We start from the raw sequence: 25,766 nt of genomic DNA on the forward strand, positions 1-25,766 counted from the left end.
AAGCAGCGTATCGCATTGGAGAGGCTGAGAGGGGTCAATAGACCGTATTTTTCCCCCAACTGCCTGACAGGTGATCGCCATAACAAAGCCGTTATAAACAGCATTTATTAAATTCACTATACGCTCCAATCCCATAGCATCCCTTGGGAAATATCGACAGGAAAATAAATTGAGACCACGGCATGCTTTGATGCCGTTATTTTACACAAACCACCGGAATATGCACATTGCCGATAGCCGTCGGACACGCCGCCACCGACAGCTAGTTTTACCGACAGTCCGCACGCCGTCGCTGTGGCCCCCGCTGCACCGTCGCGCCTAGTTAGCGGCGGCGACGGGCTGCTGCGGCGGCGGCGGCGCGTCGGCGCTGGGTGCGCACGCCTGTCGCACGCTCATCTCCCACTGGTGGAGGAGCTGAGACACGGTGTAGTGGTCGGGCAGCTTCTCCAGCCGCGAGAGCAGGTAGTGCTGCACGCGCCGCAGGAACGGCGTGCCCGAGTAGGCCAGGCCGTCGTGCAGACAGCGCGGCGAGCGTGCCGGGTAGTCGGAGGGCACGGCCAGCCGCACGGGCGGCACGGCCGGCGCTGTCGGCTCGTCCAGCTCGACCACCAGCCGCACGCCGCCGCCGCCACCAGGGGGGCAGGTGGAGTCCAGCGTCACCTGCCGGAGCGGCACGGCGCGTCACACACGGACAACAGGCGCACGATGAGGGGGGGGGGGGGGGCAGGTAGAGTCCAGTGTCACCTGCGGGAGCGGCACGGCGCGTCACACACGGACAGCAGGCGCTCAATGGGGGGGGGGGGGGGAGGGCGTGTAGAGTCCAGTGTCGCCTGCGGCCGTAGTACGGCACGTCACTGACACACTGACACACGGACACTGACCGCTGTCAAACATCCAGCAGCCGGCGAGGCGTCCCTCACACATCACTGCACTGTAATGTTAGTGCAAACTTTCAATTATCTAGCGCGACATTCAAATAATCACACCAAATATGTGTAGCTCGAAACGAAAACGGCGCTAATGGTGACTGCAACGAGCATGAATGCTTGCCACTTACCATCTGACAGTTCAACGAACACGCGACTATAGAGTATGTCGTCCGACTCCCGACAGTACACGGGGCGTTTCGCGCACGTCCCATACAACTGACTGACCTTGAACCTGGCCTCCATGCCGGCCACCTCGCGCTGCAGCGGCAGGGGGATGGGGTCGGCGGCGGCCGGCGGGCCCCGCAGGCGGCGCGCCGGCGGCAGGCGCAGCGTGCAGCCCAGCAGCGCCTGGTACGGCGGGCCCACTGTCCGGCCCAGAGTGTGGTTCAGGTACGCCGACTTGCTGAAGCAGTTCACCGTGTCCAAGATCACCTGAGGAGAGCGGAGTTCAGTTGTGGTCAATTGAGGTGCACGTGAAGTGGAGACAACACCGGCATGCAAAACCAAGCCTTCGTATTTCAATCGTGAGATTGGTGTAGGCATCGCGAACGTACATTTACGAGGTGGTCAACTGGTCAGGCCACACACAATAATTACTACGCTCAGTCGCCAAATGTAATTTTGAAATACAAGTAAAAGGGAACGCATGTAGCAATTGATTCAGGATAAAGCGCAAGTTACCCATCACATGACAGCAGTATAGATCGGTAGACGAAATAGACGGAACCACGACACAACCGAAACACCTGTTGTTCTTCTTCGACAGAAGCGCGTCTGATTAGAACCCCGACCCATCTCGGACCACCCGACCCACGCCGGTCAGTCGCCAGCTGTTAGCGGCCCGAGCCCGAGGCAGTATCTCACCATCCCGAGTAGCCACCGGTGCCCACCGACTCTACTCCCTCACCTGAGGTGAGGTGAGACTTCCTCACTATTCCCTCACCTGGTACTCCTTGTGCGTGGTGTGCTGCTGCTGTTGCTGCGAGTGGCCGTGTGCCATACCGCTGGCCTGGTTAATCTCCAGCTTCTCCAGCACGTGTTCACACTTGATCAGCAGGTCCATCGGATGCTGACGGTTCGGATTCTCCAGAATCTCCAGAAGACCTTTGATCTTGCTCAGTTTGGCAGTTTCTTGGTGGTTGGTGTTTTCGATCATTCGTTTTATCGGTTCGATGTATTTGCTTAGCTGCAAAGGAAGAATGGCTGATTAGAATCATCGAGTGATTTGTCTATACACGTAAACAAACGTTTATCATGCATACAAACATTTATTGAATTTACTTGTTATCATTCCTAATTTTTAAGTCCTTTTCCTAAAGAACCCTATAAAAGTGCACCCACCTTTCGATCGGTGCAGGTAGCTAGCAAACTGTATCCTATAGGAAAAGACGGTTGTATGGGGAGGGTCTGGCGGTCTGACCGCACTGACCTGTTTGACCTTCTCCATGTACTGGGTCTCGTCGTGCTGGCTGCGCGGCGAGGTGGTGGCGTTGGCCGGTCCGGCCGGTGTGTGCAGCTGCGGAGACGGGGCGCTCATCTGACTGGGCGCCTTGGCCGAGCCGGGCGCCATCGGACTCTGGCCCAGACAGCTGCTGCCCGGCGAGGGCGCCGCGAACGCCGGCGACGGCTGCTGCTTGGCCGTCAGCGCGGCCAGGCCGCCGGGCGAGGCCACCATGCCGCGCGCGCCCACCATACCCTGCTGACTGGGCGGCGGCTGTCGCGCCATCGGCCCGCCGCCCTGCATCATCATACTCATCTGTCCGCCGCCCTGCATCATCATCTGGGTCTGCATCCGCTGCTGCTGAGCCGCCGCCGCCGCCGCCGCCGCGGCCGCCTGGTGCTGCTGCTGCTGCTGCTGCTGCATCTGCAGGGCGGACATACCGGGCCCGGGCTGCGGCTGCATCATCTGACTGCGGGCCGCCATGCTGGACAGCATGGCAGCCTGGTCCTGCGGCGGGCCCGCCTGCTGCTGCTGCATCTGAGGAGGCATCTGCTGCTGTTGTTGCTGGGGCTGCTGCTGCTGTTGCTGCCCAGCCATGTTCTGCAGAGCATTCATTGGATCTCCACCCTGCTTATACTTATTGATGTGTAGAAGCAGACGCCCGAGAAAGCCGATGTACTCTTCACGAGTTTTGGCACGCTGAAACACGTGGTTCTCCATTTCACGGCTAGTCTTGTTTGTCGGATTGCCAGACTGCCGGATCGCCTGAAACCATCAAACATCCATGGTAAACGGTGCAGGCAGGACAGGACAACGACCATAAATGATAGCAAGCCTCGTAGCTCGGTGGCAGCGAGTTCGCGACAGGAGAAATCCACATCCCGCGTTCCCGCGTTCCGCGTTAAACCCGCGTTCCGGCTAAGGCAGCTGGTAGCTGACTAGAGGGTCACTCTCCTTGCGGTGTGTAAACTTCTGATCAAAATTATCGCCGGTGAAGGGTCCGTGGTGTCATTCGCAACAAGTACAGCTTAGCTGCGGTAACTGGGTCCACAGCCACTCACCCACCCATCCATTCGGACAAAAATGATCAAATCAAGTAATCTGTCCATGAGACAATCGAATCAGTTGAACACGCAAAGCACGCAGTGCGCTCACAACGTTGTATCCACGACTGAGTGATAAGCCGTCCGCCCGCCAGAGCTGCGGGGACGACCCCGCTCGTCTCCGTCACGCGCCGTCTCAGAGTCCCGGCCAGGGCACATCGCACCCGGGTAGATCACTCCAAACGGTAACTAATACACAGGTATCAGTCAACGTCATTTAGTAAGAATAAAGAAATAAAGAAAATAGGGAGAGTATGGATAAAAATAAATCACACGATCAGTGCAATATTGACATGCGTATGGACAAATGCATTCTCAATGCCTTCTCACCTCTTCAATGTGTTGTTTCGCTTTCATCCTTGAGGCAGCACTCTTCCAATCATTGGGATCTTCTGCCATGATGTATGCAATAGCCTGTAACCCAGTACCAACAGTCAGGTAGGTAACTACTGACACTCAAAAATATTTTTGAGAAAGGTTGTAGAAGCATGAAGTGGTACACTCAAATGCAAATTAGCAAATTAGATGGATGATTGCGCATGGTGATCTGTAGTATTGTATGGTTAAAAAAGGAGGGCTGTTCACGGGCCCTGTGTGCGGTCGGACCGCACACAGCCTCTAAGCTCCGCCCACTGCGTCCCTACGTCAGCCTTCCGTCACCGCACACAGCGACCGCTGTGGCCGGTCGGGACTGGCCACAGCGGACCGTCCACCGCACGCAGCCGTGACGTCAGAGCCGCCCATCCATCCCCTACCCCCACGCCTGCTGGACGCACCGCACACACCGCACGCAGCAGTGTGCGGTGCCCGTGAACACCCCTAGGAAACATTTCACATTAAGGTAGGTACCTTTTACCAGGTACTTCCTGATCAATCATCATTTCTTCATATATATACAAGGAAATGCAACTAGTCAATACAATATTTTCCATAGTTCTGAGTGCAGGGAGGTTGGATATGTAAGGATAATGATTGGATTGAGTATGAGGATTGAAGTTGCAATAAAGTAATGATCAGGTGGAGTTTAAGGAGATGAACTATAGAAGCAGAGGACCTACAGGACTAATTGAGGCCATAATTTGTTCCATTCTAGATTGTGTCTATGGCCGTAGGTAAAATTTTTCCGTAATAATACTTGATAAATGCTTTTTGCGTACTCACGAATGCTTCATGAATGCTTCCATGCGTTTTTTTTTTAAGATGTTAAGGAAAACCCAATAATGAAATTTTATTCAAGAGACCTAATGTGATCAAAGCACAGTTCAACCTAAACTTTTAACAGCAAAAGATCATTAAAAGGATGGGAAGCATGTTAACCCAGCAGTTGCTGGGGTATTTCGCCACCCACCGTTTGCTGGGGGGGGGGGGGCGTTAAACGCCCCCAGCCGATAACTCGAGAACCAATAGGCGCAGCGAAACGCACGAGGCGGCAAACGAAAGAACGCGACGAGACGCTTCAGATGTGTACTTTAATGTTGAATTTTGAGGTCACAGGTCGGGTCAAGGTCAGGTCAAACACCTGAAATCGGGCTTTCAGTAGCATTGACTTCAGGACTTCGCAATGGGCGCCTCTCGTCATAAACTCTGTCAAAACGATGCACAATCCATCATATAAGGTCTACAAGAGTGTCAGCTCCATGTAGGGGTCAGTCAAGCATAGGTCAGGGACGGTCAAGGTCAGGTCAACCGGGTAGGCAGTAGGCACATATCCCCAAAAATCAAAACTGATATTCACAGCCTGTGACACATGCTTTATGGGTAATTTGAGGGGTAGAACACGATGGTGACATTAATTTTGTCATATGTGTACGTGTTTGGCTCAAAAAGTTCAATTTAAGAAATACATGTATCATGGTCGTGAAGTACCTAGTCACGAGAAATTGCCAAGTCTCAGTTCAAGATTTTGGAAAATGCGGAACGGTAATCAATAATCGAAGATAGCCATTTGATTGTTCAAGGTATTGGCAGTCTAACTGCGTTTACGGCGTGTCTGTATGTCTATTTTGTGATTTTAAATGATTTTTTGAACATATGTCGTTTTTGGTCGAAAACTCAGAAATCATGACGTCACTAAAACCTTGATATCTCAAAAAATTTCCGACCTATTTTTTTGAAAATTTGTCACAATAAACTTCAATCAATTCCCTACAGGTACCCAAAATTTACAGGCGCGCCATTTTTATGCTATGGCCCGGCGAAAAAAGTGGGGGCGTTTAACGCCCCCCCCCAGCAACTCGCGGGTTAAAGTGGAGTGGAAATCCTCAACATCTTGGTGGGGATTCAGCACTCAGCAGGCTATTGTTTACTTAACAGCACTTTCCAATTTTTCCCATTAATCTTTGTTTCAAAACTATGTCAATCTCAAAGTTAACCTTGGTGAACTATGAGTCTTCTACTGCAAAATCCACCAATAGCAGAATTCCAGTTCCCACTCCACTCAGAAAGATTCCTGTTGAAGCTAAAAATACTTCACTCCTCCCGACTTAGCTCCTCCAAGCTCATCTGAGCTCTTGTTTATTTTTTGAAGGAGCGAGAGGATCAGATTCATCCTAACCTACCATTGTGACACCAGTCACCACTCAGGCACCCAGGGGGTGTCGAAGTCTAGTAGGAAAATCTGGCAAATTCCCTGCGTGACGTCACGTCGGGGATGACCGACGGCACCTTGCACTGAAAGATACGGCAGAACGGCTATTTTTGAAAAATGATTAAAAATACTTTTAAGCTGTTATGACGCATAAAACGCTTATCAGCATGTTCCTCATCATGTGATAAAGGCATATCCGTGGTCGAAAATAGCTGAGCCCCTCCCAATTTCCAACCACCGACCTCATAAGCAAAGGATGTAAGCGTAATCCTTAAGGGCGACTTTCCTATACATGTCCGTACATATGCGTCCTTATGGAAATCGGTAGTGTGGCGATTGGCGACGCGCGCGACATCTGTGTGGCGACCAAGTGGCGACTGTGGCGACACCTGGTGGCTGCTTTTCTGCTGTATGTAGGCATTGGGGTTTTGCCAGATGTGGTTCCTACTGCTACACCACTATGTTGACCCAATACTAGAAAAGTTATTTTGCTAGTAAAAGGCAAGCAAATTGAAAGTTGATTGATAAAATTGCTTATAAATGATTACGAGATAATAATAAAGAAGTTTTGATTGAATAATTATTTAAATAATCAACCGTGAAACTATATTCTGGTAGGTTTAGTAGAAATAAGTCCGTGCAACCTTGTATTTAGGGCCTTGCAGGCACCTTTCTGAACTGGCCAGTAGCTTGAATTGCTGCATGATTTTGAGCAGTGCACAGCCAATGACGAATTAATCAATTACCAACATAATCATGCTTCACATGACCATAACAAAACACTGAAAATAACTTCATGGAAAATTTATTATTTTCTCATGCAATATATTATCTTCTATGCAAAATATTACAAAATTGAGCGAAGCTAAAGCATCGACTGACGGCATATATGAAGCTGATGCGACATTTGCGGCGCAGAATAAACATAGCCGTATTGGAAAATTGTGGATAGCCAAGCGAAGGGTACTCACGAATCTCGTTTGTTACTTACTTATTGATACTTTTTATACAAATACAACTTCCAAAACCACGATAAACCAAATTCTAACCGGGAAAACGGGAGCTCCGCAACCTTCTTTCCGATCGGCAATCAACATTTCAAGGTTGGCGTAATTATTGGCTATTGCCTGCTTCTTTCACTAAAATGCAGCAAATGAGATGTGTTGCCTGGTGCATGAAGAATACCTACAATGCAGCGCTGCTAAGCGCTGCAAAAACGCACGCCAGCTTAAAAATGTTAAATCTTTTCTTCAGTAGGACAGGCATAAAAAGAATATGTACATTTCATCCCACTCTATCATTGCGTACCTCACAAAACCTTGCAGTACTCGGAAAGCATAGGTCCCTATCCGTCAAAGGGTGCAATAACACTGAACGCAGAACCCTGCTTGATACAACAGCTATTATAAAGCTTGCTCAGATCGACTACATACTCAGATATATGTTTAGCGCAATCGGTTCGGCACTTACACTAGGCATTGCCCCAACCTGACTTCCGACCGTCTTGGCTATCATGCCTGCTTCGGCGTCGGGCTTGGCTGTGGACGCGTCTCACCCAGGAGGGCAGGATGATTTAGGAGAAGTAGCCGAGCTCCGAAGGAAGCGGATGAGTGAGTGGCAGTCTCATCGACGGCAATCTAGACACTAATGTTTTGAATCGAGTAATGACATGCACCACGAGTACCTAATGTTGTTCGCCTTTCACCGACGTCCCAAGATATTATAACAACAGCTGGATAATCTTGCCAACGTTGCAACAGCGGTCAGCGACGCCTCTCGTTTCAACGGTTCCAAAGAATCCGCATAGCCGGTAAACTGCAGACGTGGGATGTCCAGGTTCTGTGCGCTCCCGCCCCGCCTTTCCACGCTTCCACGTCCGCCTCTCAGTAAACATCGAGCACTAATGCGATTGCGGTCTAAGCAGCGGAGCTCGTTGCCTAGCCTCTCCCTCCTGTGACGGGAAGCTAAGCTGTAACTAAATGCAGGCGATACCGGGTCGCTGAGTAAATTTTAAAAGTTAATCGTGCTTATTCTTGCCCTGACTATGTAGACACGATAGCGTGTAAAGTTAAACTATAAAACATAATATTGATTCCTTATAGCTAATTAAGGGAAAAATAAACACTTTATATCGCATTATGGTCAACTGGATTGAAACAGCGCATAACGAAAGACAGTGCCTGCATTTATTGTGCAGCGATTCGGTAAATATGATCACGAAAACATTGCACCAGTGGCATACGTTAGCGAGACGCAACCAGAAAATACGTGTACCAGTACACTCGATGCATCGTGGTAACAAATTAACGTACACGATAACAATACACAAAGGTTTCAACATGATGCGTCGATTTGTATAGGACCACTACAAACTCTGACTGTGTACCCTTGCAAGGCTCTATGTGATAAAGCCCTGATAACGTGATACACTGTTCGCCAGTTGCATGAATGACATGGCTGAAAGTAGCAAATTGAAGTCCCTGCTCCTCGCTTTCAGGTGTGCGAAAATGAACGATGGAGTTGCAATTGAAAATTAGCACCGATGACTGAAAGCAAGTTGATCTTTCATTATAACACTTCTGATTCTATTGAATGCATCAACTCACCGCTAAAGTAACAGCCAAATAGCAGCTCACGCCGTGCGAAAGCTCCACCGGACATTGGTGCACAGTAGGGGACGCGAACATACGTCCCCAGTGATGACTGTGCGCTGTGCGCACCACGCATATAGCACCAAAATGGAGGCGAAGTCGACAGGCACGTTTGCTTTCAATATTACTGCAGCGTACAGGTTTCTGAAAAAAGAAAAAAAAAACAGTCATTTTAGGTATAGCAAGGACACAAATGATTCGATGCCAGAAAAGAATCAAACATAAAGCTTAGTGTTTAAATATATGACAATGATTTCGAAGCCCGAGGGACTTCCTCAGTTTGTCAAATTGACGTAGGCGTAAATAAGTAGCATAGTCACTAGCCAGTAGCCAGTCTTTAGCATCCTACCAATCATTTGACAGCAAAGCTCATCGCAAGGCAGTGACGTTGACGGCATCTCAGTACTCTGTGCCCGACTGTGCAGTGCGTATACAGCAAACGTGTGTAGTGTGTGCCTCTGGCAATGCACCGGTGTGCCGCCTAAAGCAAATAAGCACCCCTCTGACAGCGCGATAATCAGTAACCCTGTGATCACACTCAGACGGTTGCGCAATGTGCTGGTCGTCCTGCTGATCTGCTATCTACTGCCGCTAACACTCTCTGAATCAACCAGGGATTGGGAGTGATTAGGAAAGGTCGATTGCACCACCGACCAGCGATGCTATCACAAGCTTCACAGTAGATGACTGCTGAATGTGATTACTGGCTCGGAGAGCTGGTGTGACGTCACGGCATTTGACCATCATTCCGGCAGCAAATAGGCAGGCGAAGTGAAGAAACGAACACCCTCGGTGCAGTGTCAGCACGTGTAAAGTGATCAAAACGGGCACTGTGCGGCGGCACCAGCAGGGACAGTGGCTGTCACAGGTGCAGACTACTGACTGGGACGCAGTCGTTTGAGACGGGAGGCTGGCGAGCGGCGATCACCTCCAGAATGGGCATCGCTGGCATCGGTGGGACCTGGTAAATACATAACTCGATGGTCGCATTGGTTTGAGTGAAGTTAGGTAAGGAAAAAGGAAAGGGAAATTGGAAATATTGCTGGCACTAATGTAAGAAATAAATGTGCTAGTCGCTGTCCACGACTTAGACTTGGTCTATTTAAAAATGCAGAACAATTCAGATCTGAAAACTACAACCATTGCTCATAAGCCAAAATTATTAGCCCTTTTCCTCCCATAATACACGCTCCTCTTCAACCTGAGATCATCTAACAAATGACGTCTATCCTAAATTGCCCGGCATGCCACACTAGTCGTCTACCATCACAGTTATTAGTGAGCCGTGCCCACCTAGATGAGCGAGGGCCGGCCGGCGGCGGGGCACGTACTGTTTTTGTGCCCATCAGGCGCGCTGGGTCCGCCACCATCGGGGTTCGCCAGCTCCGACTGCAGCTCGCGGACAGACTGGATCGACTCGGCCCGACTCAGCCACCGGTTCATCTGGGGGTGGAGGAGTCAGAGTCAGACGGTCAAACAGAGAGAACGAGGGTTAAACGAAAGGCCGACAGACGGATGGATCAAATTGCCCCAGAAATGAGGTTCGAAAATATGTGTTTTTCTCCACATAATTCACTGCTTCTTGCTGAGGATGACATCACATCCAGGCCGTGTCGTTTTTAAAAAGGCCATACATCGGCTTCAGTTTGGTCATATAGACACGCTGACAGGTACTTAAATATGCACGACTGTAAAACTGGATGGGACGCAAAGAAAGAAAGAGTCACAGTAACACGGACGCATTGACAGTCGGTAGTGAGCCAGGCTAACCGAAACCGCCGATCATTGAGACAGCAACTCACTGCCTATTCAGGTATCCAGAAGCCAGTCAATAATCAGCTTGACACAAGCAGACATCAGCCGACACCGTTCTATCACCTAGCCACCGTTCGCCCAGCGGCGGACCTACCTCCCACGGCTCCCCCGGGTACGTACGGTCGCCACGAGCACGCGTCGCTCATGCAGACAAGCCTGTTCGGCCGGGGTCATCATCTCCTGAATGGCCAGCCGGTACTTGTCGAGCGCGATGTCCCAGCGCGCCTCGCGCTCGTACCAGACCGCCGAGCGGACCAGCTCCAGAGCCGAGCGAACAGACTCGCGCCGCGCCGCCAGCGCCTCTGGCGGGGGTTACGAGAAGCTGTCAGACGCCAACCCGGCGACAGGAAGCAGCTCGGCGGGGCCCGTCTGTGCTATCAACGGATAAACAGGCGCATTCAGACAGAGTTTCCGTTTCGTTTGCATTTGATTACGTACTCCTTCTGGAGGAAGTCTGTACACAAGTTGTAAAAGTTTATACCCTCCACTGTGATGTTTCCCATTTATCACAAACGCACACAGCAGCAACAAACACAACTGCCTCGTAACAGCTGCCAACTCATTTAACAAGGAACTCACTTAAGGTCACTAACTCACTAACTCACTTAGACTCGTACAACTTTACTACTGCAGGCATCCAAGCCCGAAAAGCAGCGGCAGCGTCCAGAATGACTATCCTTGTCCATGTACAAAATCAGAATTGGAGCCCAACATACCGCGAACCGTTCTTGGCGGCTATTCACGAATAGCACAACATAATTAACCCGCGCCCCGTAGGGGGGGGGGGCCGAAACGGCCCCCCCCTGTCCTTTTCGGTCGATATCTCCTAAACGGCTGGAGATATCGCCACCAAACTTTCAGGACCCCTCCGGGCATCAATTTTACACATTGTGACCAAAAATTTTTCTAGAGGCTATGATAAGTTGGCCACAAATGACGTCAGAGTGACGTCATGTTCTGTGATTTTCGACCGAAAAAAGACCTTCGCGAGAAGACCTGTCAAGCCTACAGCTTTGAAGATACAGAAAAATGATCCAAACATAAAAGGTGTAGAATTGACAGGGCTACAAAACTGCTATCTCGGATTTTTGAAATTTTTGAGTTTTGACCCCCAAAAATCAAAAAAGCATTTTTTTGGATATATTAGCCAAAAAATCCAAAAAGTTTTTTGAGTTTCAAAAAAACCGGAATATATGTGATAGTACCTACCGTCTTCTATCTACATACCAAATTTCAGATCGATACCTCGTTTTTTGGCCAAGTTATAGCGAAAAAACTGTTCAAAAATGATGACGTCAAATTTTCAAACTCAATTTTTGGCAATTCTAGACCTCGTAGAGCAAAACAAAGACCACCATTAGACTCCCCGTGACGAGCTGCATCGAATCAATACCCATTTTATGCAAAAATATCAACTTTGAAATTTGACCTAATTTGACCTGACCTTGACCTGACCTTCACCAAAACGTGACCTAGGCTGGCCCCAAAGGCTGCCTAACCCACATAATCGCATTTGTCATGTAAAATGGACCATAAAACATGTATCACACGACACTTTCATATTGTGACCCCCGGTGACCTGACCTCGCTGTGACCTGACCTGGTATCAGTGACCTCAGATAGCAAAGTATGTGTTTTACGAACAATGTACCATCGATGGTTTTCAATGAATTACCAATTTACTCGATTTCACAACACATTTCTTGAAATGCCTGTGAACGGTGAAAATCTGATATTTGACCTGACCTGTGACGTCATCGGTTTGACCTAGGTCAATGAAATTTGGTCACAAGGTAGTTCCCGGGTGGGGCTATCGAACGCCGTTTGAATTTTGAAAATCGGCCGGTAACTTTCCGAGATCTTAGGGGGGGGGGCCGAAACGGCCCCCCCCCCCCTACGGGTGGTAGGGTCCGCCGGTAGCCCTACGGGGCGCGGGTTAACGAACAGGGTCAGTGAAAAAATAAACAGATGTCTTCCTCTCACCCAGAGGCGCTGCCTCGGCGTCCGACGAGCAGGTGGGGTCGCCCGAGTCCCGCACGGTGACCGCGGTGCCGGCGGGCGCCGCTGACCTCAGCCGGGCCCGGAGCACCTCCGCCCGGCGGATGTAGTCGGTCAGTCGGCGGCGCAGCGCAATGCGGCACTGCTCGCTCTTCTCAACTGCGGCGGTCGCCGGCGGGGCGTCACGTGAGGGACTCAGATCGATATGTGCAACGGCTCAAGGACGCAATGGATATACTGGCAATGAAAGTGATTAGGCTCCGGTTAACGACCCGAACTAACGTCATTTTGTATGGAGGAAAAAATGCAACACGAAAAGAATGTTTAAATGAGCTCAAAGTCAAGCAGGAGAGCCATCTGAAAAAAAGACGATCAAAGGCTAGTGGCCATTGGTACACACTGATCTATTTTAACCTGAAGCTACTCAGTAGTCAGTACTCACTTCAAACTTATACCTAGCAGTCACATTCACATCTTATGACAAAACCTCCATCACTCCAGCATGTTGCATGTGACCACTCGCTGCCGTACACAGTACATACATTGCATGGCGGCGAACAGGTGTTCCACACCGTCCGAGTAGAGTCGGATGGCGGCCTCCCAGTCCTCGGCCTCGTCCCGCTCCACGGCGCGCTCCAGCACCCGCGCACCTGGTGGACAGCGTTCAATGGTCACACAGACAGGCCGGAGGGAAGGGGTAGATCGTCGTCCCGCTCCACGGCGCGTTCCAGCACCCGCGCACCTGGTGGACAGCGCTCAATGGTCACACAGACAGGCTGGAGGGAAGGGGAGGGGTAGACCGTCGTCCCGCTTCACGGCGCGCTCCAACACCCGCGCACCTGGTGGATAGCGTTCAATGGTCACACACAGGGACGGGCCAGAGGGGAAAGAGAGAAGAGACAAAGCGGTGGGCGGTGAGGCGGCAGTATGATGGGACAACATATTGGCGTAGAGCGCGATACCACGATGTTAGTAATAGTGATAATGCTCCATGATCTTGATCTGAGCCTCAGGGCACCGGAAAAGGTCAGCTTAAGTACCCAGAATCCCTTATTTTTTTCCATTCTTTGCACTTAATTATTATTTTCCAAATGAGTTTTGAAACACAGTACCTATGTAGGTAGGTACTGTTCCCATCATAGCAACTAAACCGTACATAATCTTCTCAAGACAAAAAAAAAAAATGATGTGAAAAACTAAAATGTTGGGCTGAAAGCACACTTAAGCAGTCTTCCAAGTCACCACTATTCACCTACCCTTTGCCAGCGACTCGGCGCAAGGAGCGTGCTCCAGGTCCAAGAAGGGGTGGTTGAAGAAGTCCTCGAACGTGATTCGGTCCTGCGGGGAGCGCTGCAGCAGGCGCGTCACCAGGTCCCGGCAGTCGAACGATATCGACACGCCCGGCGGCAGCTGACGAAAGCAGACAAAAGGTGAAATAATGCGGCGGGGACGAAACACGGAAACGAAATCATCAATAGCCAATAGGTATGCTAAAATGCACGTTAACCCTCGCATGTGTAGGGGAGAGTGGGGTAATTTGGCCGCTTTTTTTTTAGAAAACGATATAACTTAAAATTGACGACATATTTCTGCATTTTCTCAACGCTGGCAGGTGTCGCATTCATTTTACTTTACTGGACAGTGAACTTGAAATTATAGAGTAATTACTTATATTGAAATTGTGACGTTTTACAAAGGTCTGCAAGGCGGCCAAATTGCCCCACTAGCAGGGTTATTTGGCCGGGGGTGTGGGGTAATTTGGCCGGTGTTAGTTTGCGGTCGGGATTTTCTGTTATATTGCGAGTCAGCTTCAGATTCAGCAATGACGGTGTCCTATGACGCATTTGCCGCATTTTGGAGGTTGACTCAGCGGTCACAGGGGTTAAAATAGCCAAATTAGCGGCTCTAGATGCGATCACAGTTTTTACGAATAACTTTTGAAGTAATGAAGCTAGGCCAAAACTTCGAGTACCATCGTAATTCTCTCGTCAGTCCGCATCGAAAGATATATGTGTTGACCTTGAGAAGTCAAGGTCAAAGGTTGACCTCGGGTCACGTTGCATCAGATCGCTTGACCTCAAGGTTACGTGAGTTCAAGGTCATCATGCATATCATTCGATGCGCCTTGGCGAGCTGAACAGAATGAGACCACTTGTGCGGCTGTACCATTTTTATGTAAGGATTTATTAGCAAAAAACGTTTGGTAGCCTTTGATGACGTCACATGCTCTTACAGTTGACCAATCGAAAGTAAGGCATCGAAGTAGTCAAAGTTGGTCATGAATCATGTCATTTATGGTACAATTGACCATGAAAACTCGGCTGTCCCAGCATAGTGACCATGAGCGCACCGGCCAAGTTGCCCCGCTAGTCCCGGCCAAATTACCCCATATTGCCATTCTGAAAATTTTTGTCTATAAAGTCATCACGGCTATACGGAATTAGATAAAATTGCTCTTGGAACCGCTGAACACCCCCAAGAATGGCGCTATAATGTCTGAATTCGTTTTTAGCCCAAACACTACATGTTATACAACTTTGTAAACAGAAGTAAAAGTTACCATTTTCTGATGAAATTAACGTTTTATTGATTTTGAATAAAACTACGCGGGGCAAAGTTTTGACATTTGTCCTCCAGTTATTTCTACCCATGACAAATGAATAGAGACTAGAGTTATTTCACTCACTTTTATTAGACATCGTACAGGTGGGGGCGGCCAATTTACACCACCGGCCAAATTACCCCACTCTCCCCTACGGCGTTTGCCAGCTTCTAATGTGTATGGGGGGGGGGGGGTGTCGGTTGGACCCCCTGCCGTTTGGCCCCTGATTGAGCTAGAGCTTCGCGGAAAAAACGGGCGTGTTGCCCGTGACGAGAGGAAGTCGATGATACCCAAGTTTAAGGTCCTAGGTCATTGGTTGACCTTCCAGGTCAGGTCAATGACCCAAGGTCGGGAAAATCGGGACCTGTTAGAAAGTCGTAAAGTGTGGCTGCTAAGGGTTTTTTTCGGGACGCTGATCACGAATATCGTGTTAATTTTGATCACAGATGATATCTTTAAGCATTTAGACCAGGTCGGGTCAGGTCAGGTCAGGTCAACCAGTAGGCGTCGTGACGGGTATTCGTAGTACGCGTCAACCGCCTCTGACAGCTTCGTAACATGTTACGAAGGCACCAGAACTACTTCGTAAATGTTCAAATGGTTGCTAAATTCGAATTCAGCTAAAAAACTAGCCTAAAAACATGTAAAACTCGAAAAAGTGAACCGAGGTTACCAAAGGTCAATGACCTGACCTGACCTTCATGTGACCTTGACACCCACCCTAATGCATGGGAGCAACATCAAATCACATGTTTGAACGTTTGAAACCACGAAAAGCTTGCAAACGCGCGGCTAATGCGAGCCGACATACGCCGAATCGCGATTCCGGCCAAACATGGTCTCGGAAAAGAGGTCACAGGTCAAAGGTCCTTTGGGTCAGGGTCATGAAATTTTCAGGGTAGGTGTAAAATTGACCAATGCGAGGGTACTGAAAGTTTCGTCGCGATCGGCCGCTTTTTACGCGAGTTATTCGCGAATTTCGGGGGTCCATCCGACCCCCCCTACACATGCGAGAGTTAAGTGAAGCATTTTGCCATATCGACACCTTTTTTTTAAACCCCACATCTGTTCTCCGGTGAATTTCCGGGAAGCACGAAAGATCTCTTTTTAGAAGTGTCCAATCGTCCGATCCTGATCAAATTTGTGTGTTCGTAAGCCTGCTCTGGCATTGCTTGATCTGCCAAGACAGACAAACTTGATAAAAATCGAGTGACTGTACCTTTTTTGAAGGTTTCTAAACAACTTGTCTGAACTTCACGGGAGAACAAATGTGGGGTTTAAAAAAAAGGTGTCGATATAACACGACTGGTAACGAAATTGGTCGATGCCTACCTCGACGGGTTTATCCTCTTTGATTTTCTTCAGAAGTTCTTCAATGGTTGACGAAGAATAGGGAGCTCTTCCAAACAAACATTCGTAGAGTATAACACCTGAAAATAGAACCATGCATGACATTATTTGTTTCTGTGAACATAACACCGAAGTTTCCACTTCTGTCAGTCCAACATAATACTCCACCTCTCTGGGTTCCCGCATCTCGACAATTACATGATCACTCCTTACCGTTACTAAATTTGACAGTTACACAGACGATTATTGTCACCGCTGCCGGCGCTGCCGCACTCACCGATGGACCAGAGGTCGGCGCTGGCGCTGTACACGCCCTTGGTGACAATCTCCGGTGCCATGTACAGCGGACTGCCGCGCAGACCGCCCTCAGTCTCCGCGTCGGGCATCAGATAGTCGGCAAAACCGAAATCTACCGCAGGCGGCGAACCGGTCAGTCGCTACAACACGAAATCTTAGGCATCCAGAGCATGGATAACACGCGGAAAATTTAAGAAGATTGCTCGTTCGAAAGCATGAATGTGAAAAGGCACCTCCTTCGCCCTAAAATGTATATTAAAATTGGCTATCTGACAATTAGACTGACATACGATAACCAGTCACCAGATGCATTCGAAGAAGGGAAGTCGCTGATTCGAAGCGTGAGCATTAGCAGAAATTAAGATAAAATAGACTTCACATGACCTCCACCATTGTTTACATCATCGCACCCAGCTAATCCAGCAAACACCCTCCACCACCACATAGCTACGGCCAGCCATCACCTCCGCTCCGTGCACTGACCGGCCACTTTGAGTGTCGGAGGCGAGTCGGAGGTGAGCAGCAGGTTCTGCGGCTTCAGGTCCATGTGGGAGATGCTGTGAGAGTGCAGGTACTGCATGGCCAGACCGAGCTGACGCAGAAACTGACGCACCATACTCTCTGGCAGTCGGCGGCGTGACCGGATCAGCTGGGATAGGTCTCCGCCCGAGCACAACTCCATGACGATATACACATAGCTGTGGAGAGGGAAGTGATTTTACTTTTGGGCCATGAGTGAGGAACACGATGAAATGATAACACAAGGGTGTACAGTGCGTGCATTGGTTTGTCGAGGCTAGACGAATGCGAGGACGTGAAACCGATGTTTTTGGCGAGCATGCACAATCAGACGTTCCTCTCTCTAAAGTTCGTGCCCACACGTCTCCAGGGTGTTACACTCACTGTTTATCGCAGCCGAAGTCGTGCAGCGCCACCACATTCGGGTGCTGCAGCCGCTTCAGCAGGCTGATCTCCGAGACGATGTTGTCGGTGGCGCGGCGGTTCAGACGCGAGCGATGCACGCACTTGAGCGCCAGCTGGCGGCGGTCGGCGCCGCACACGCACCGGTACACGTCAGCATACGTGCCGGAGCCGAGCCGCTCCATGAGCTGGTAGCCCGGCAGACTGGGGGCCGGCGCCGCGGCCGGCGGCTGACCCGGGCCGGGCATACCGCTGCTGCTAGCCAGTGTCCGGCTGAGCTCACTTCTGGACCACTCTGCTGGTTTGGTGACTCTGCTATTGACAGAGAACAGTGTGAACTTTTTATGACAAAAGAAATCCAAATGCACTGTACTGTATGCACTGCATCTTCCTACATAAAGCCATGCATTATGTAGGAAGATACAAATAGCTAATAGCTATGCGTAAGTGACTCTTTAAACTAAAGATTAGGGAACATCAGTCTGGTTAAATCAGAGCCTGATTAATTAATAATGTCAGCAAAAGAAAAAATACACAAATAGAGAGGCAGCTTGGTGAAAGATGATAAGGGGCAGCAGAATGGTTTATTGAGCTGGATTGTCATTTAAATTGCCAAGTTGCATGTGTAGATGCATGTCACATGACCTGGAATTTACTACATCAAGATAATTTATCATCATGTTTCCTATTTTGGCACACCAAGTCCATTGGCTTAGCCACCACTCCTAATTAATTGAAACATCCTCATGATCAGTGTCAAATGTGACATTTTCAGCACCTATTTCAGAGTTAAGCATTTATGTTCATGCATGGTTCCAGAAGAACAGTGTTGAAATCCTTTCCCAGACATAAAACATGAAAATAAAGGAATGGGGACTAAGGGACAGCAAAGAGCCAATACATCTACCTAAGGCTGTTTCCTCCATGCTTTGGTTTGCCTGCAGATTTGATAAATAGTGCAGAACCTCTCTTGGTACCTAAACGGCCCAATGCTAGATAATCTAACATTGTAGGTAACAAGCACTTTCAAGTTTCAACTGAGCCTTATATCAACTTTGTTTGCTTTACAGCAAACACCTTTCGCCATGTGGTAGGCAAACTAGGTACTACCTCTAATATAAATTGGTATTACTACATATACTCTATGATGCCTATGCATATTGGCATTACTGTACTATAAACAGGTAATTTTTTAGCAAGGTTAAAATTACTTACAGTCCACAACATAAGTGTTGCAACCACAATTAACTAGGACACGCCAACTCATGTTGTGCAGCTTTTATTATAGTTCGTTTTTTTAAGTTCGATGCTCACTGTAAACATCTTTTTTAACACAGCACAAGAATTACTAGCTGAATTACTGAGAAAACTAGCTAGCACACAGCGTATTAGAAATATCAATTAGAGTTGAACACCAATGGTGTACCGTTATAAAAAATGCCATGCAATGTAATAATTATTTCAATTATAACTGCAGTTAAATCTTATATACATGTGTTGTAAATATAGGTAAATACGAGCTGAGAGTCTTGGAAAATAGGAGAGTTGTGATAAGAGTTGTGATATGATAAGAGTTTTGATAAGAGTTGATCGTCTGTGAAATCAATGTGCGCTGAACACTTTCTCAGTAATTCAGCTAGCAATTATTGTGCTTTGTTCAAAGAGACGTTTACAGTGAGGGTCGAAGTTAGAAAAATGAACTATAACAAATGCATTATCAAACCTCTCCTCAGAGTCAGACTGAGGAAACATAGATGTTTGACCAAATGTACCTGTGGAGTTGTCAAAACACCTGTTTAGCAATACATCTTTCCCGTGGGCCTAGTCAGAATGCAGGCTCAGGCTCATGTAACTTGTAAGAATAATGGATTACTGCTTACCTACCTATCTAGTAGGTAACTAACAGCAATAATCAAGTCAATTGAATATTGTGATGGATTTGAGACAAGGCTACAAGTTTAACATATATTTATTGCCCTATCTAATCCTGATGCAAGTTAATACTTGACGTTCTACCAAGTTCTACCCATGAGCTGCAGCATCATACTAATTTATTACAAAACCTTCCAGTTTCAACTCCTTACTATGCTTACCAGTTTGCTTCGCTCGATAATCGCAAATCAAAGTTTCTTGACCTTAGGTTTTTTATATGCCTCTACCAAAAGATATATAAAAACACTTTTCAGGCTTTTCAGGTCCATGCATTTGTTCATGCAAGGGTTTTCTAAAGAAAAGTTACTATTCATTAAAAGGCAGTATTCATGAGCTTTTGTCTGTCATCTGAAGTAGTGCTATCGACAAATCATCGTATTCATCAAGTATTCACGATCTTTCCTCTGGCGTGATTTTCATGCTAATGAACAGAAATAAGGAACTTGCTGCGCCACTTTCTTATTTGTTGATTCTTGTCAAACTGCAGTGAGTTTCAGGTGTCTGTCTCTTTGTGCTATTTTTTTTTCTTCACCAAATTGTCTTGCATGAGGCATACCCAGTAAACATGACGACGTCGGCCCAACGTCGGTTCAACCTCGGCCCGACATCGGCTGGACGTCGGATATGCCCGCATGTTCCGACGTCCACCCGAAGTCCAGCCGACGTCGAGCCGACGTCGGGCCGAGATCGTTTGCCGAGGTTGACGAGATTGTTTGTCGTTGGACCGACGGGGCCGACGTCGGCATGTTTATTGGGACAACGCGCCAAAAATATCAACCGGCGGCGGGATTCGAGCCCCCCAGTCGCCGACGTCGGCATGTTTACTGGGACAACACGCCAAAAGCATCAGCCGGAGACGGGATTCGAACACCGTATCATTCGGACGCGAGGTTAGTGCGCTAACCACTACACCACGCAGCCAGGTAACAAATATGGTTTGTTTTGTTGGTTATGCCCTTTCGGTCTGACAAGACCATTTCAGAGCCGGAAGGATCATAGGATGGAGACATTGGTCTTGGCGAGCACCCTGGGTCCAGTTCATAAAGAGTCCCATTGCTGTTACGTGACACTTATTGGAAAGGGCGACCCCACAATGGATTCATATAGCCACTCTTACACACCTGCACCAACGTTTCCCAAAGTGTCCCTTTGATAAGTGGCACTTTGGCAAAGTGACACTTGCCGACTGGCCTTTCTATATGAACTGGGCCCGGCCCTGGTGAGTTGCCGGGGCTGAGCGGTGAGCCTGACCAAAGGATAGGCCGAGCAGCCCCCAAGCACTCACTGCACCCGGCTACGGGCGAGCTCGGCTTACGGGCAATCCCAAATGGGATAAAGTTTCCCGTCCAGTCCGGATCAGGGGTTGCGGCGTGGAGGAAGATTTGAGTTTCCTGAGGATATTTTGAATACATAAGCTCTTTATGAAACATGAAACATGTATTTTATATTATTTTAACGGTCAAAATAGCGGCCGATGTCGGTCCGACGTCGCCCCGACGTCGGCCCGACGTCGACTGGACCACAGCAATTGATCTCGGTCCGACGTCGGCCCGACGTCGGCTGGACCTCGGCTGGACGTCGGAACATGCGGGCATATCCGACATCCAGCCGACGTCGTGCCGAGGTTGGACCGACGTCGGGCCGACGTCGGCATGCCGATGCCGAGTTGCCGACGTCACCCCGACGTCGGCCGACGTCGGGCCGACGTCGGCATGTTTACTGGGTAATATGAGGCATAATATGAGGAGTAAAGTAAACTTGCATAGGCATGGCACGGTTCGTCGTAAAGTCATTTCATCCAAAAAAGAAACGAAATATCCGAAATATACCATTCGAAAGCAGACGGTGAGCTGATTCCAAAAATGTGTTATTACCGAAATCGTTCGATGGCCTTTTTTAAAAATTGCGTTTTTGTAAAAACGTGATACAACGAGCTGTCTAGGACATTCTTAAAATCATAGGCATGTTTTTTTCGTTTTCCAGTGAAAGCTGAATGCCAAAAGAACAATATGTAACGAAAAAATATTCTCAAATATTAACCCTTGCCCGCACATGGGGGGGGGGTGGTTGCCACCCCCCCAGGTAGTCTTTCTGCTCTGCACTCAACATTTTTAGAGCTAGAAGGCTGATTTTTCGTATAGCTGCTCCTCTATCCTTTCTTGATGTCCACTGAAAATTTCAAGTTTCTGTGATTTTTGGTTTCGGAGATATGACCTTGTTTTTCAGGTCATGTCATGACCCAAATGGCCAATTCTCAACATCTTGCGTTTGCCATGGGCCTTATGAGCTTTTGACACCCTGATTTCGGCTTTTTTTGCCAGTCTTACCTCCTACCTATCATTGAACATGTTGTTTGACGATGTACAGGGGTCAAGGTCAGGGTCAAGGTCAACCTAGGTCACCTAAGATAATTGCGTTTTAGGCAAGCTGAATTTACTTTTTTGAAGTTTTTTTTACTGCATTTTTGGTAAAAGCTTCTCAGATCATGATTTCATGTAATATCCCAGTAAACATGCCGACGTCGGCCCGACGTCGGGCCGAGGCTCGGCCCGACGTCGGCCCAACGTCGGTTCAACCTCGGCCCGACATCGGCTGGACGTCGGATATGCCCGCATGTTCCGACGTCCAGCCGACGTCGAGCCGACGTCGGGCCGAGATCGTTTGCCGAGGTTGACGAGATCGTTTGTCGTTGGACCGACGGGGCCGACGTCGGCATGTTTATTGGGACAATGCGCCAAAAATATCAACCGGCGACGGGATTCGAGCCCCCCACTCGCCGACGTCGGCATGTTTACTGGGACAACACGCCAAAAGCATCAGCCGGCATGGGATTCGAACCCCGTGTTATTCGAACGCGAGGCTAGTGCGCTAACCACTACACCACGGGGCCAGCTAACGAATATGGTTTGTTTTGTTGGGTTATGCTCTTTCGGTCCGACAAGACCATTTCAGAGCCGGAAGGATCATAGGATGGAGACATTGATCTTCTTGGCGAGCACCCTGGGTCCAGTTCATATAAAGTCCCTGGTCCCATTGCTGTTACGTGACACTTATTGGGAAGGGCGACCCCACAATGGATTCATATAGCCACTCTTACACACCTGCACCAACGTTTCCCAAAGTGTCCCTTTGATAAGTGGCACTTTGGCAAAGTGACACTTGCCGACTGGCCTTTCTATATGAACTGGGCCCGGCCCTGGTGAGTTGCCGGGGCTGAGCCTGACCAAAGGATAGGCCGAGCAGCCCCCAAGCACTGACCGCACCCGGCTACGGGCGAGCTCGGCTTACGGGCAATCCCAAATGGGATAAAGTTTCCCGTCCAGTCCGGATCAGGGGGTTGCGGCGTGGAGGAAGATTTGAGTTTCCTGAGGATATTTTGAATACAGAAGTTCTTTATGAAACATGAAACATGTATTTTATATTATTTTAACGGTCAAAACAGCGGCCGATGTCGGTCCGACGTCGCCCCGACGTCGGCTGGACCTCAGCGATTGATCTCGGTCCGACGTCGGCCCGACGTCGGCCGGACCTCGGCTGGACGTCGGAACATGCGGGCATATCCGACATCCAGCCGACGTCGTGCCGAGGTTGGACCGACGTCGGGCCGACGTCGGCATGGCGATGCCGAGTTGCCGACGTCACCCCGACGTCGGCCGACGTCGGGCCGACGTCGGCATGTTTACTGGGATGGACCCAAAAACAATCGGTGCACACATCAGTATACACACAGACACACACAGACATACAAACACATATAATTGACCTTGACCTAACTTGACCTGAAATGACCTCAGCAGCAAAATTCTGGTCGGGTAGTGTGACAAAGAGGTTCTAGCTGGCTTGGCACCAGAAAACAGCATCGTCATCGGTATTTGATAAGCAGCACACTTTATATCCAACGGTGACCCAAAACAGCAACATTTTTTAGTTTGACCTGACCTGGAAGGTCAATGACTGACCTGAGAAGGTAAAACTGGGTATCATTGGATTCGTTTCTTCCCAAAGAATCTTTTTGGTCTTTACTGCTAAGCTCTATCTCCAACAGGAACGAAATGGCGCGGGGGGGGGGGTGGCAACCACCCCCCCCCATGTGCGTTCTAGGATGGGAAAATGGCATGTGCGGGCGAGGGTTAATATGCGTCTCTCACAGTCGGCAACAAGTCGCAATCACACAACTAAGTGTCATGATGGATCAAGGTAAGCCACAGAAAAAAGGAAACGACCCTTATCGACGCGCAAACCCGGCGCTAGGCCCGTCTGACCGGCCACGGAAGAGATGTTCGGCTGTCGCCTTGCGAAACGGACGCCATATTTGTTATGGCGTCCGTTTGCAAACCCCGGCAGTTGCTGGGGTATTTCGCCACCCACCGTTTGCTGGGGGGGGGGGGGGGGCGTTAAACGCCCCCAGCCGATAACTCGAGGACCAATAGGCGCAGCGAAACGTACGAGGCGGCAAACGAAAGAACGCGGCGAGACGCTTCAGATGAGTAGGTACTTTAAAGTTGAATTTTGAGGTCACAGGTCAGGTCAAGGTCAGGTCAAACATCTGAAATCGGGCTTTCAGTAGCACGGACTTCAGGACTTTGCAATGGGCGCCTCTCGTCAAAAACTCTGTCAAAACGGAGCACAATCCACCATAAAGGCCTACAATAGTGTCGGCTCCATGCAGGGGTCAGTCCAGTCAAGCATAGGTCAGGGTCAAGGTCAGGTCAACCGGGCAGGCACATATCCCCGAAAATAAAATAAAAACTGATATTCGCAGTCTGTGACACATGTTTTATGGGTAATTTGGGGTGTAGAACACGATGGTGACATTCATTTTATGGTCGTGAAGTACCTAGTCACGAGAAATTGCCAAGATTCAGTTCAATATTTTGGAAAATGCGGAACGATAATCAATAATCGAAGATAGCCATTTGATTGTTCATGGTATTGGCAGTCGAATGGCGTTTACGGCATGTCTGTATAATGTCTATTCTGTGATTTTATATGATTTTTTGAACATATGCCGTTTTTGGAACATATGCCGCGTACGTGACATTCATTTCTTTAATTCCTTAAATAACAGGCTTTAGGGGCCGATAAGTGGGCAGATACATTCAATTAGCTATTAATAATTGATTATGCAAACATTCAAAAATCTACATCATTCAATTCTAGCCAAAATCACGCGGCGCTTCCAGGATTCGAACTCACGACCCTCGGATCCGTAGCCCGATACGCTACCGACTGCGCTACCGCGGACCGCGCGCCGGCGATCGGAGAGGCGGATCGCGGGTGCTGGCGTGCAGATAAATCTTTACCCTGTACGCCGTAGAAGATCGGCTGGGTTTCGTGAAAAATGGTAGAGGAGTTGTCGAAAGAAAATTCATCGATCTATCATTCGAGACCAAGAACCATTGATTCCTTCAAAGATTGACCGAGATATTGCTCGCCGAAAACAGGCCATTTAACATGTAAACCCTATGGGCTGGTAGGAAATGTACAGGGACCCGCAGTTGCTTCTGTACACACTAGTATTTCAGCGTATTCTTTGCCTGTGACATCGTTGGAGGCGAATTGGAAAATGATTGTGTGCTTATTAAAACCACCATCTGAAGGGCTTTAAACTGATGTGCTGCTCTCCTAATTCAATGAACTTTTTATGGCTATATCAGCAAAACATTGTTTTCAGCGCTTTTTCCTGCCCCATTCCTTCTGAAACCTGGAACCGCTTATTCCATTTACTCCTGCCATCTGACGATGGTCGTGCTGACTACTAGTTCCGGCGCTAGTTACTGCTCCAGTTTTGCACTCGGCACAAACTCAGGCGGCCGTGGCTCGACCAGGGGAGGGTCGGACCGAGCCGACTGCCTGGGGCGCGGTTAGATCGGACGCCCTGCTGGGGAAGGGGACGGGAGTGAGGGGGAGGGGAGGAGGTGGTCACGTGGTCCGTCCAAGCTCGCAGACGGCCTGTCCTGCGCCCAGCCATGTTCCGTGATCCAAAATGGCACGAGAGCTGTGGAATGCTTGGAGGAGACGCTTCGAAAGCGAACTTCAGCAGCACTAATTTACCATATTCTGTGGAGATAAATGAATATTATCTTAATGCAGAAAAAATTGTATGCCTAAGCTATATAGGCTGTATCTTTTTAAAAGTT

The 25,766-nt window shown here is 48.9% G+C and overlaps 2 protein-coding genes across 4 annotated transcripts; both read right to left on the minus strand.

Moving 5' to 3' along the window:
- Nucleotides 1–91: 91 nt before the first annotated feature.
- LOC122379839 (mediator of RNA polymerase II transcription subunit 15-like) lies at nt 92–7,166 on the minus strand. 2 transcript variants are annotated; one of them, XM_043362379.1, is made up of 6 exons: nt 7,156–7,166; nt 3,804–3,887; nt 2,359–3,135; nt 1,873–2,115; nt 1,155–1,361; nt 92–660 (listed from the first exon to the last, which is right to left on the minus strand). In XM_043362379.1, exons 2-6 carry the CDS (start codon nt 3,870–3,872, stop codon nt 319–321), a joined length of 1,638 nt encoding a protein of 545 aa, XP_043218314.1. In that variant the 5' UTR covers nt 3,873–3,887; nt 7,156–7,166; the 3' UTR covers nt 92–318. The 2 variants fall into 2 exon arrangements, with proteins under 2 accessions (XP_043218314.1, XP_043218313.1); XM_043362378.1 differs by having other exon boundaries at nt 7,052–7,166.
- Nucleotides 7,167–8,224: 1,058 nt separating this feature from the next.
- Nucleotides 8,225–19,915, minus strand: LOC122379840 (serine/threonine-protein kinase ULK3-like). Of its 2 annotated transcripts, none has more exons than XM_043362382.1 (11): nt 19,788–19,915; nt 17,677–18,009; nt 17,257–17,471; nt 16,754–16,885; nt 16,459–16,556; nt 13,781–13,934; nt 13,067–13,174; nt 12,510–12,683; nt 10,647–10,828; nt 10,043–10,154; nt 8,225–8,855 (listed from the first exon to the last, which is right to left on the minus strand). In XM_043362382.1, exons 2-11 carry the CDS (start codon nt 17,940–17,942, stop codon nt 8,836–8,838), a joined length of 1,461 nt encoding a protein of 486 aa, XP_043218317.1. In that variant the 5' UTR covers nt 17,943–18,009; nt 19,788–19,915; the 3' UTR covers nt 8,225–8,835. The 2 variants fall into 2 exon arrangements, with proteins under 2 accessions (XP_043218317.1, XP_043218316.1); XM_043362381.1 differs by lacking the exon at nt 8,225–8,855 and adding an exon at nt 9,572–9,672 and having other exon boundaries at nt 19,788–19,906.
- Nucleotides 19,916–25,766: the final 5,851 nt, after the last annotated feature.

Source organism: Amphibalanus amphitrite, unplaced genomic scaffold (genome assembly GCF_019059575.1).
Source record: "Amphibalanus amphitrite isolate SeventyFive unplaced genomic scaffold, NRLGWU_Aamphi_draft 000085F_arrow, whole genome shotgun sequence".
Classification (NCBI taxonomy): domain Eukaryota; kingdom Metazoa; phylum Arthropoda; class Thecostraca; order Balanomorpha; family Balanidae; genus Amphibalanus; species Amphibalanus amphitrite.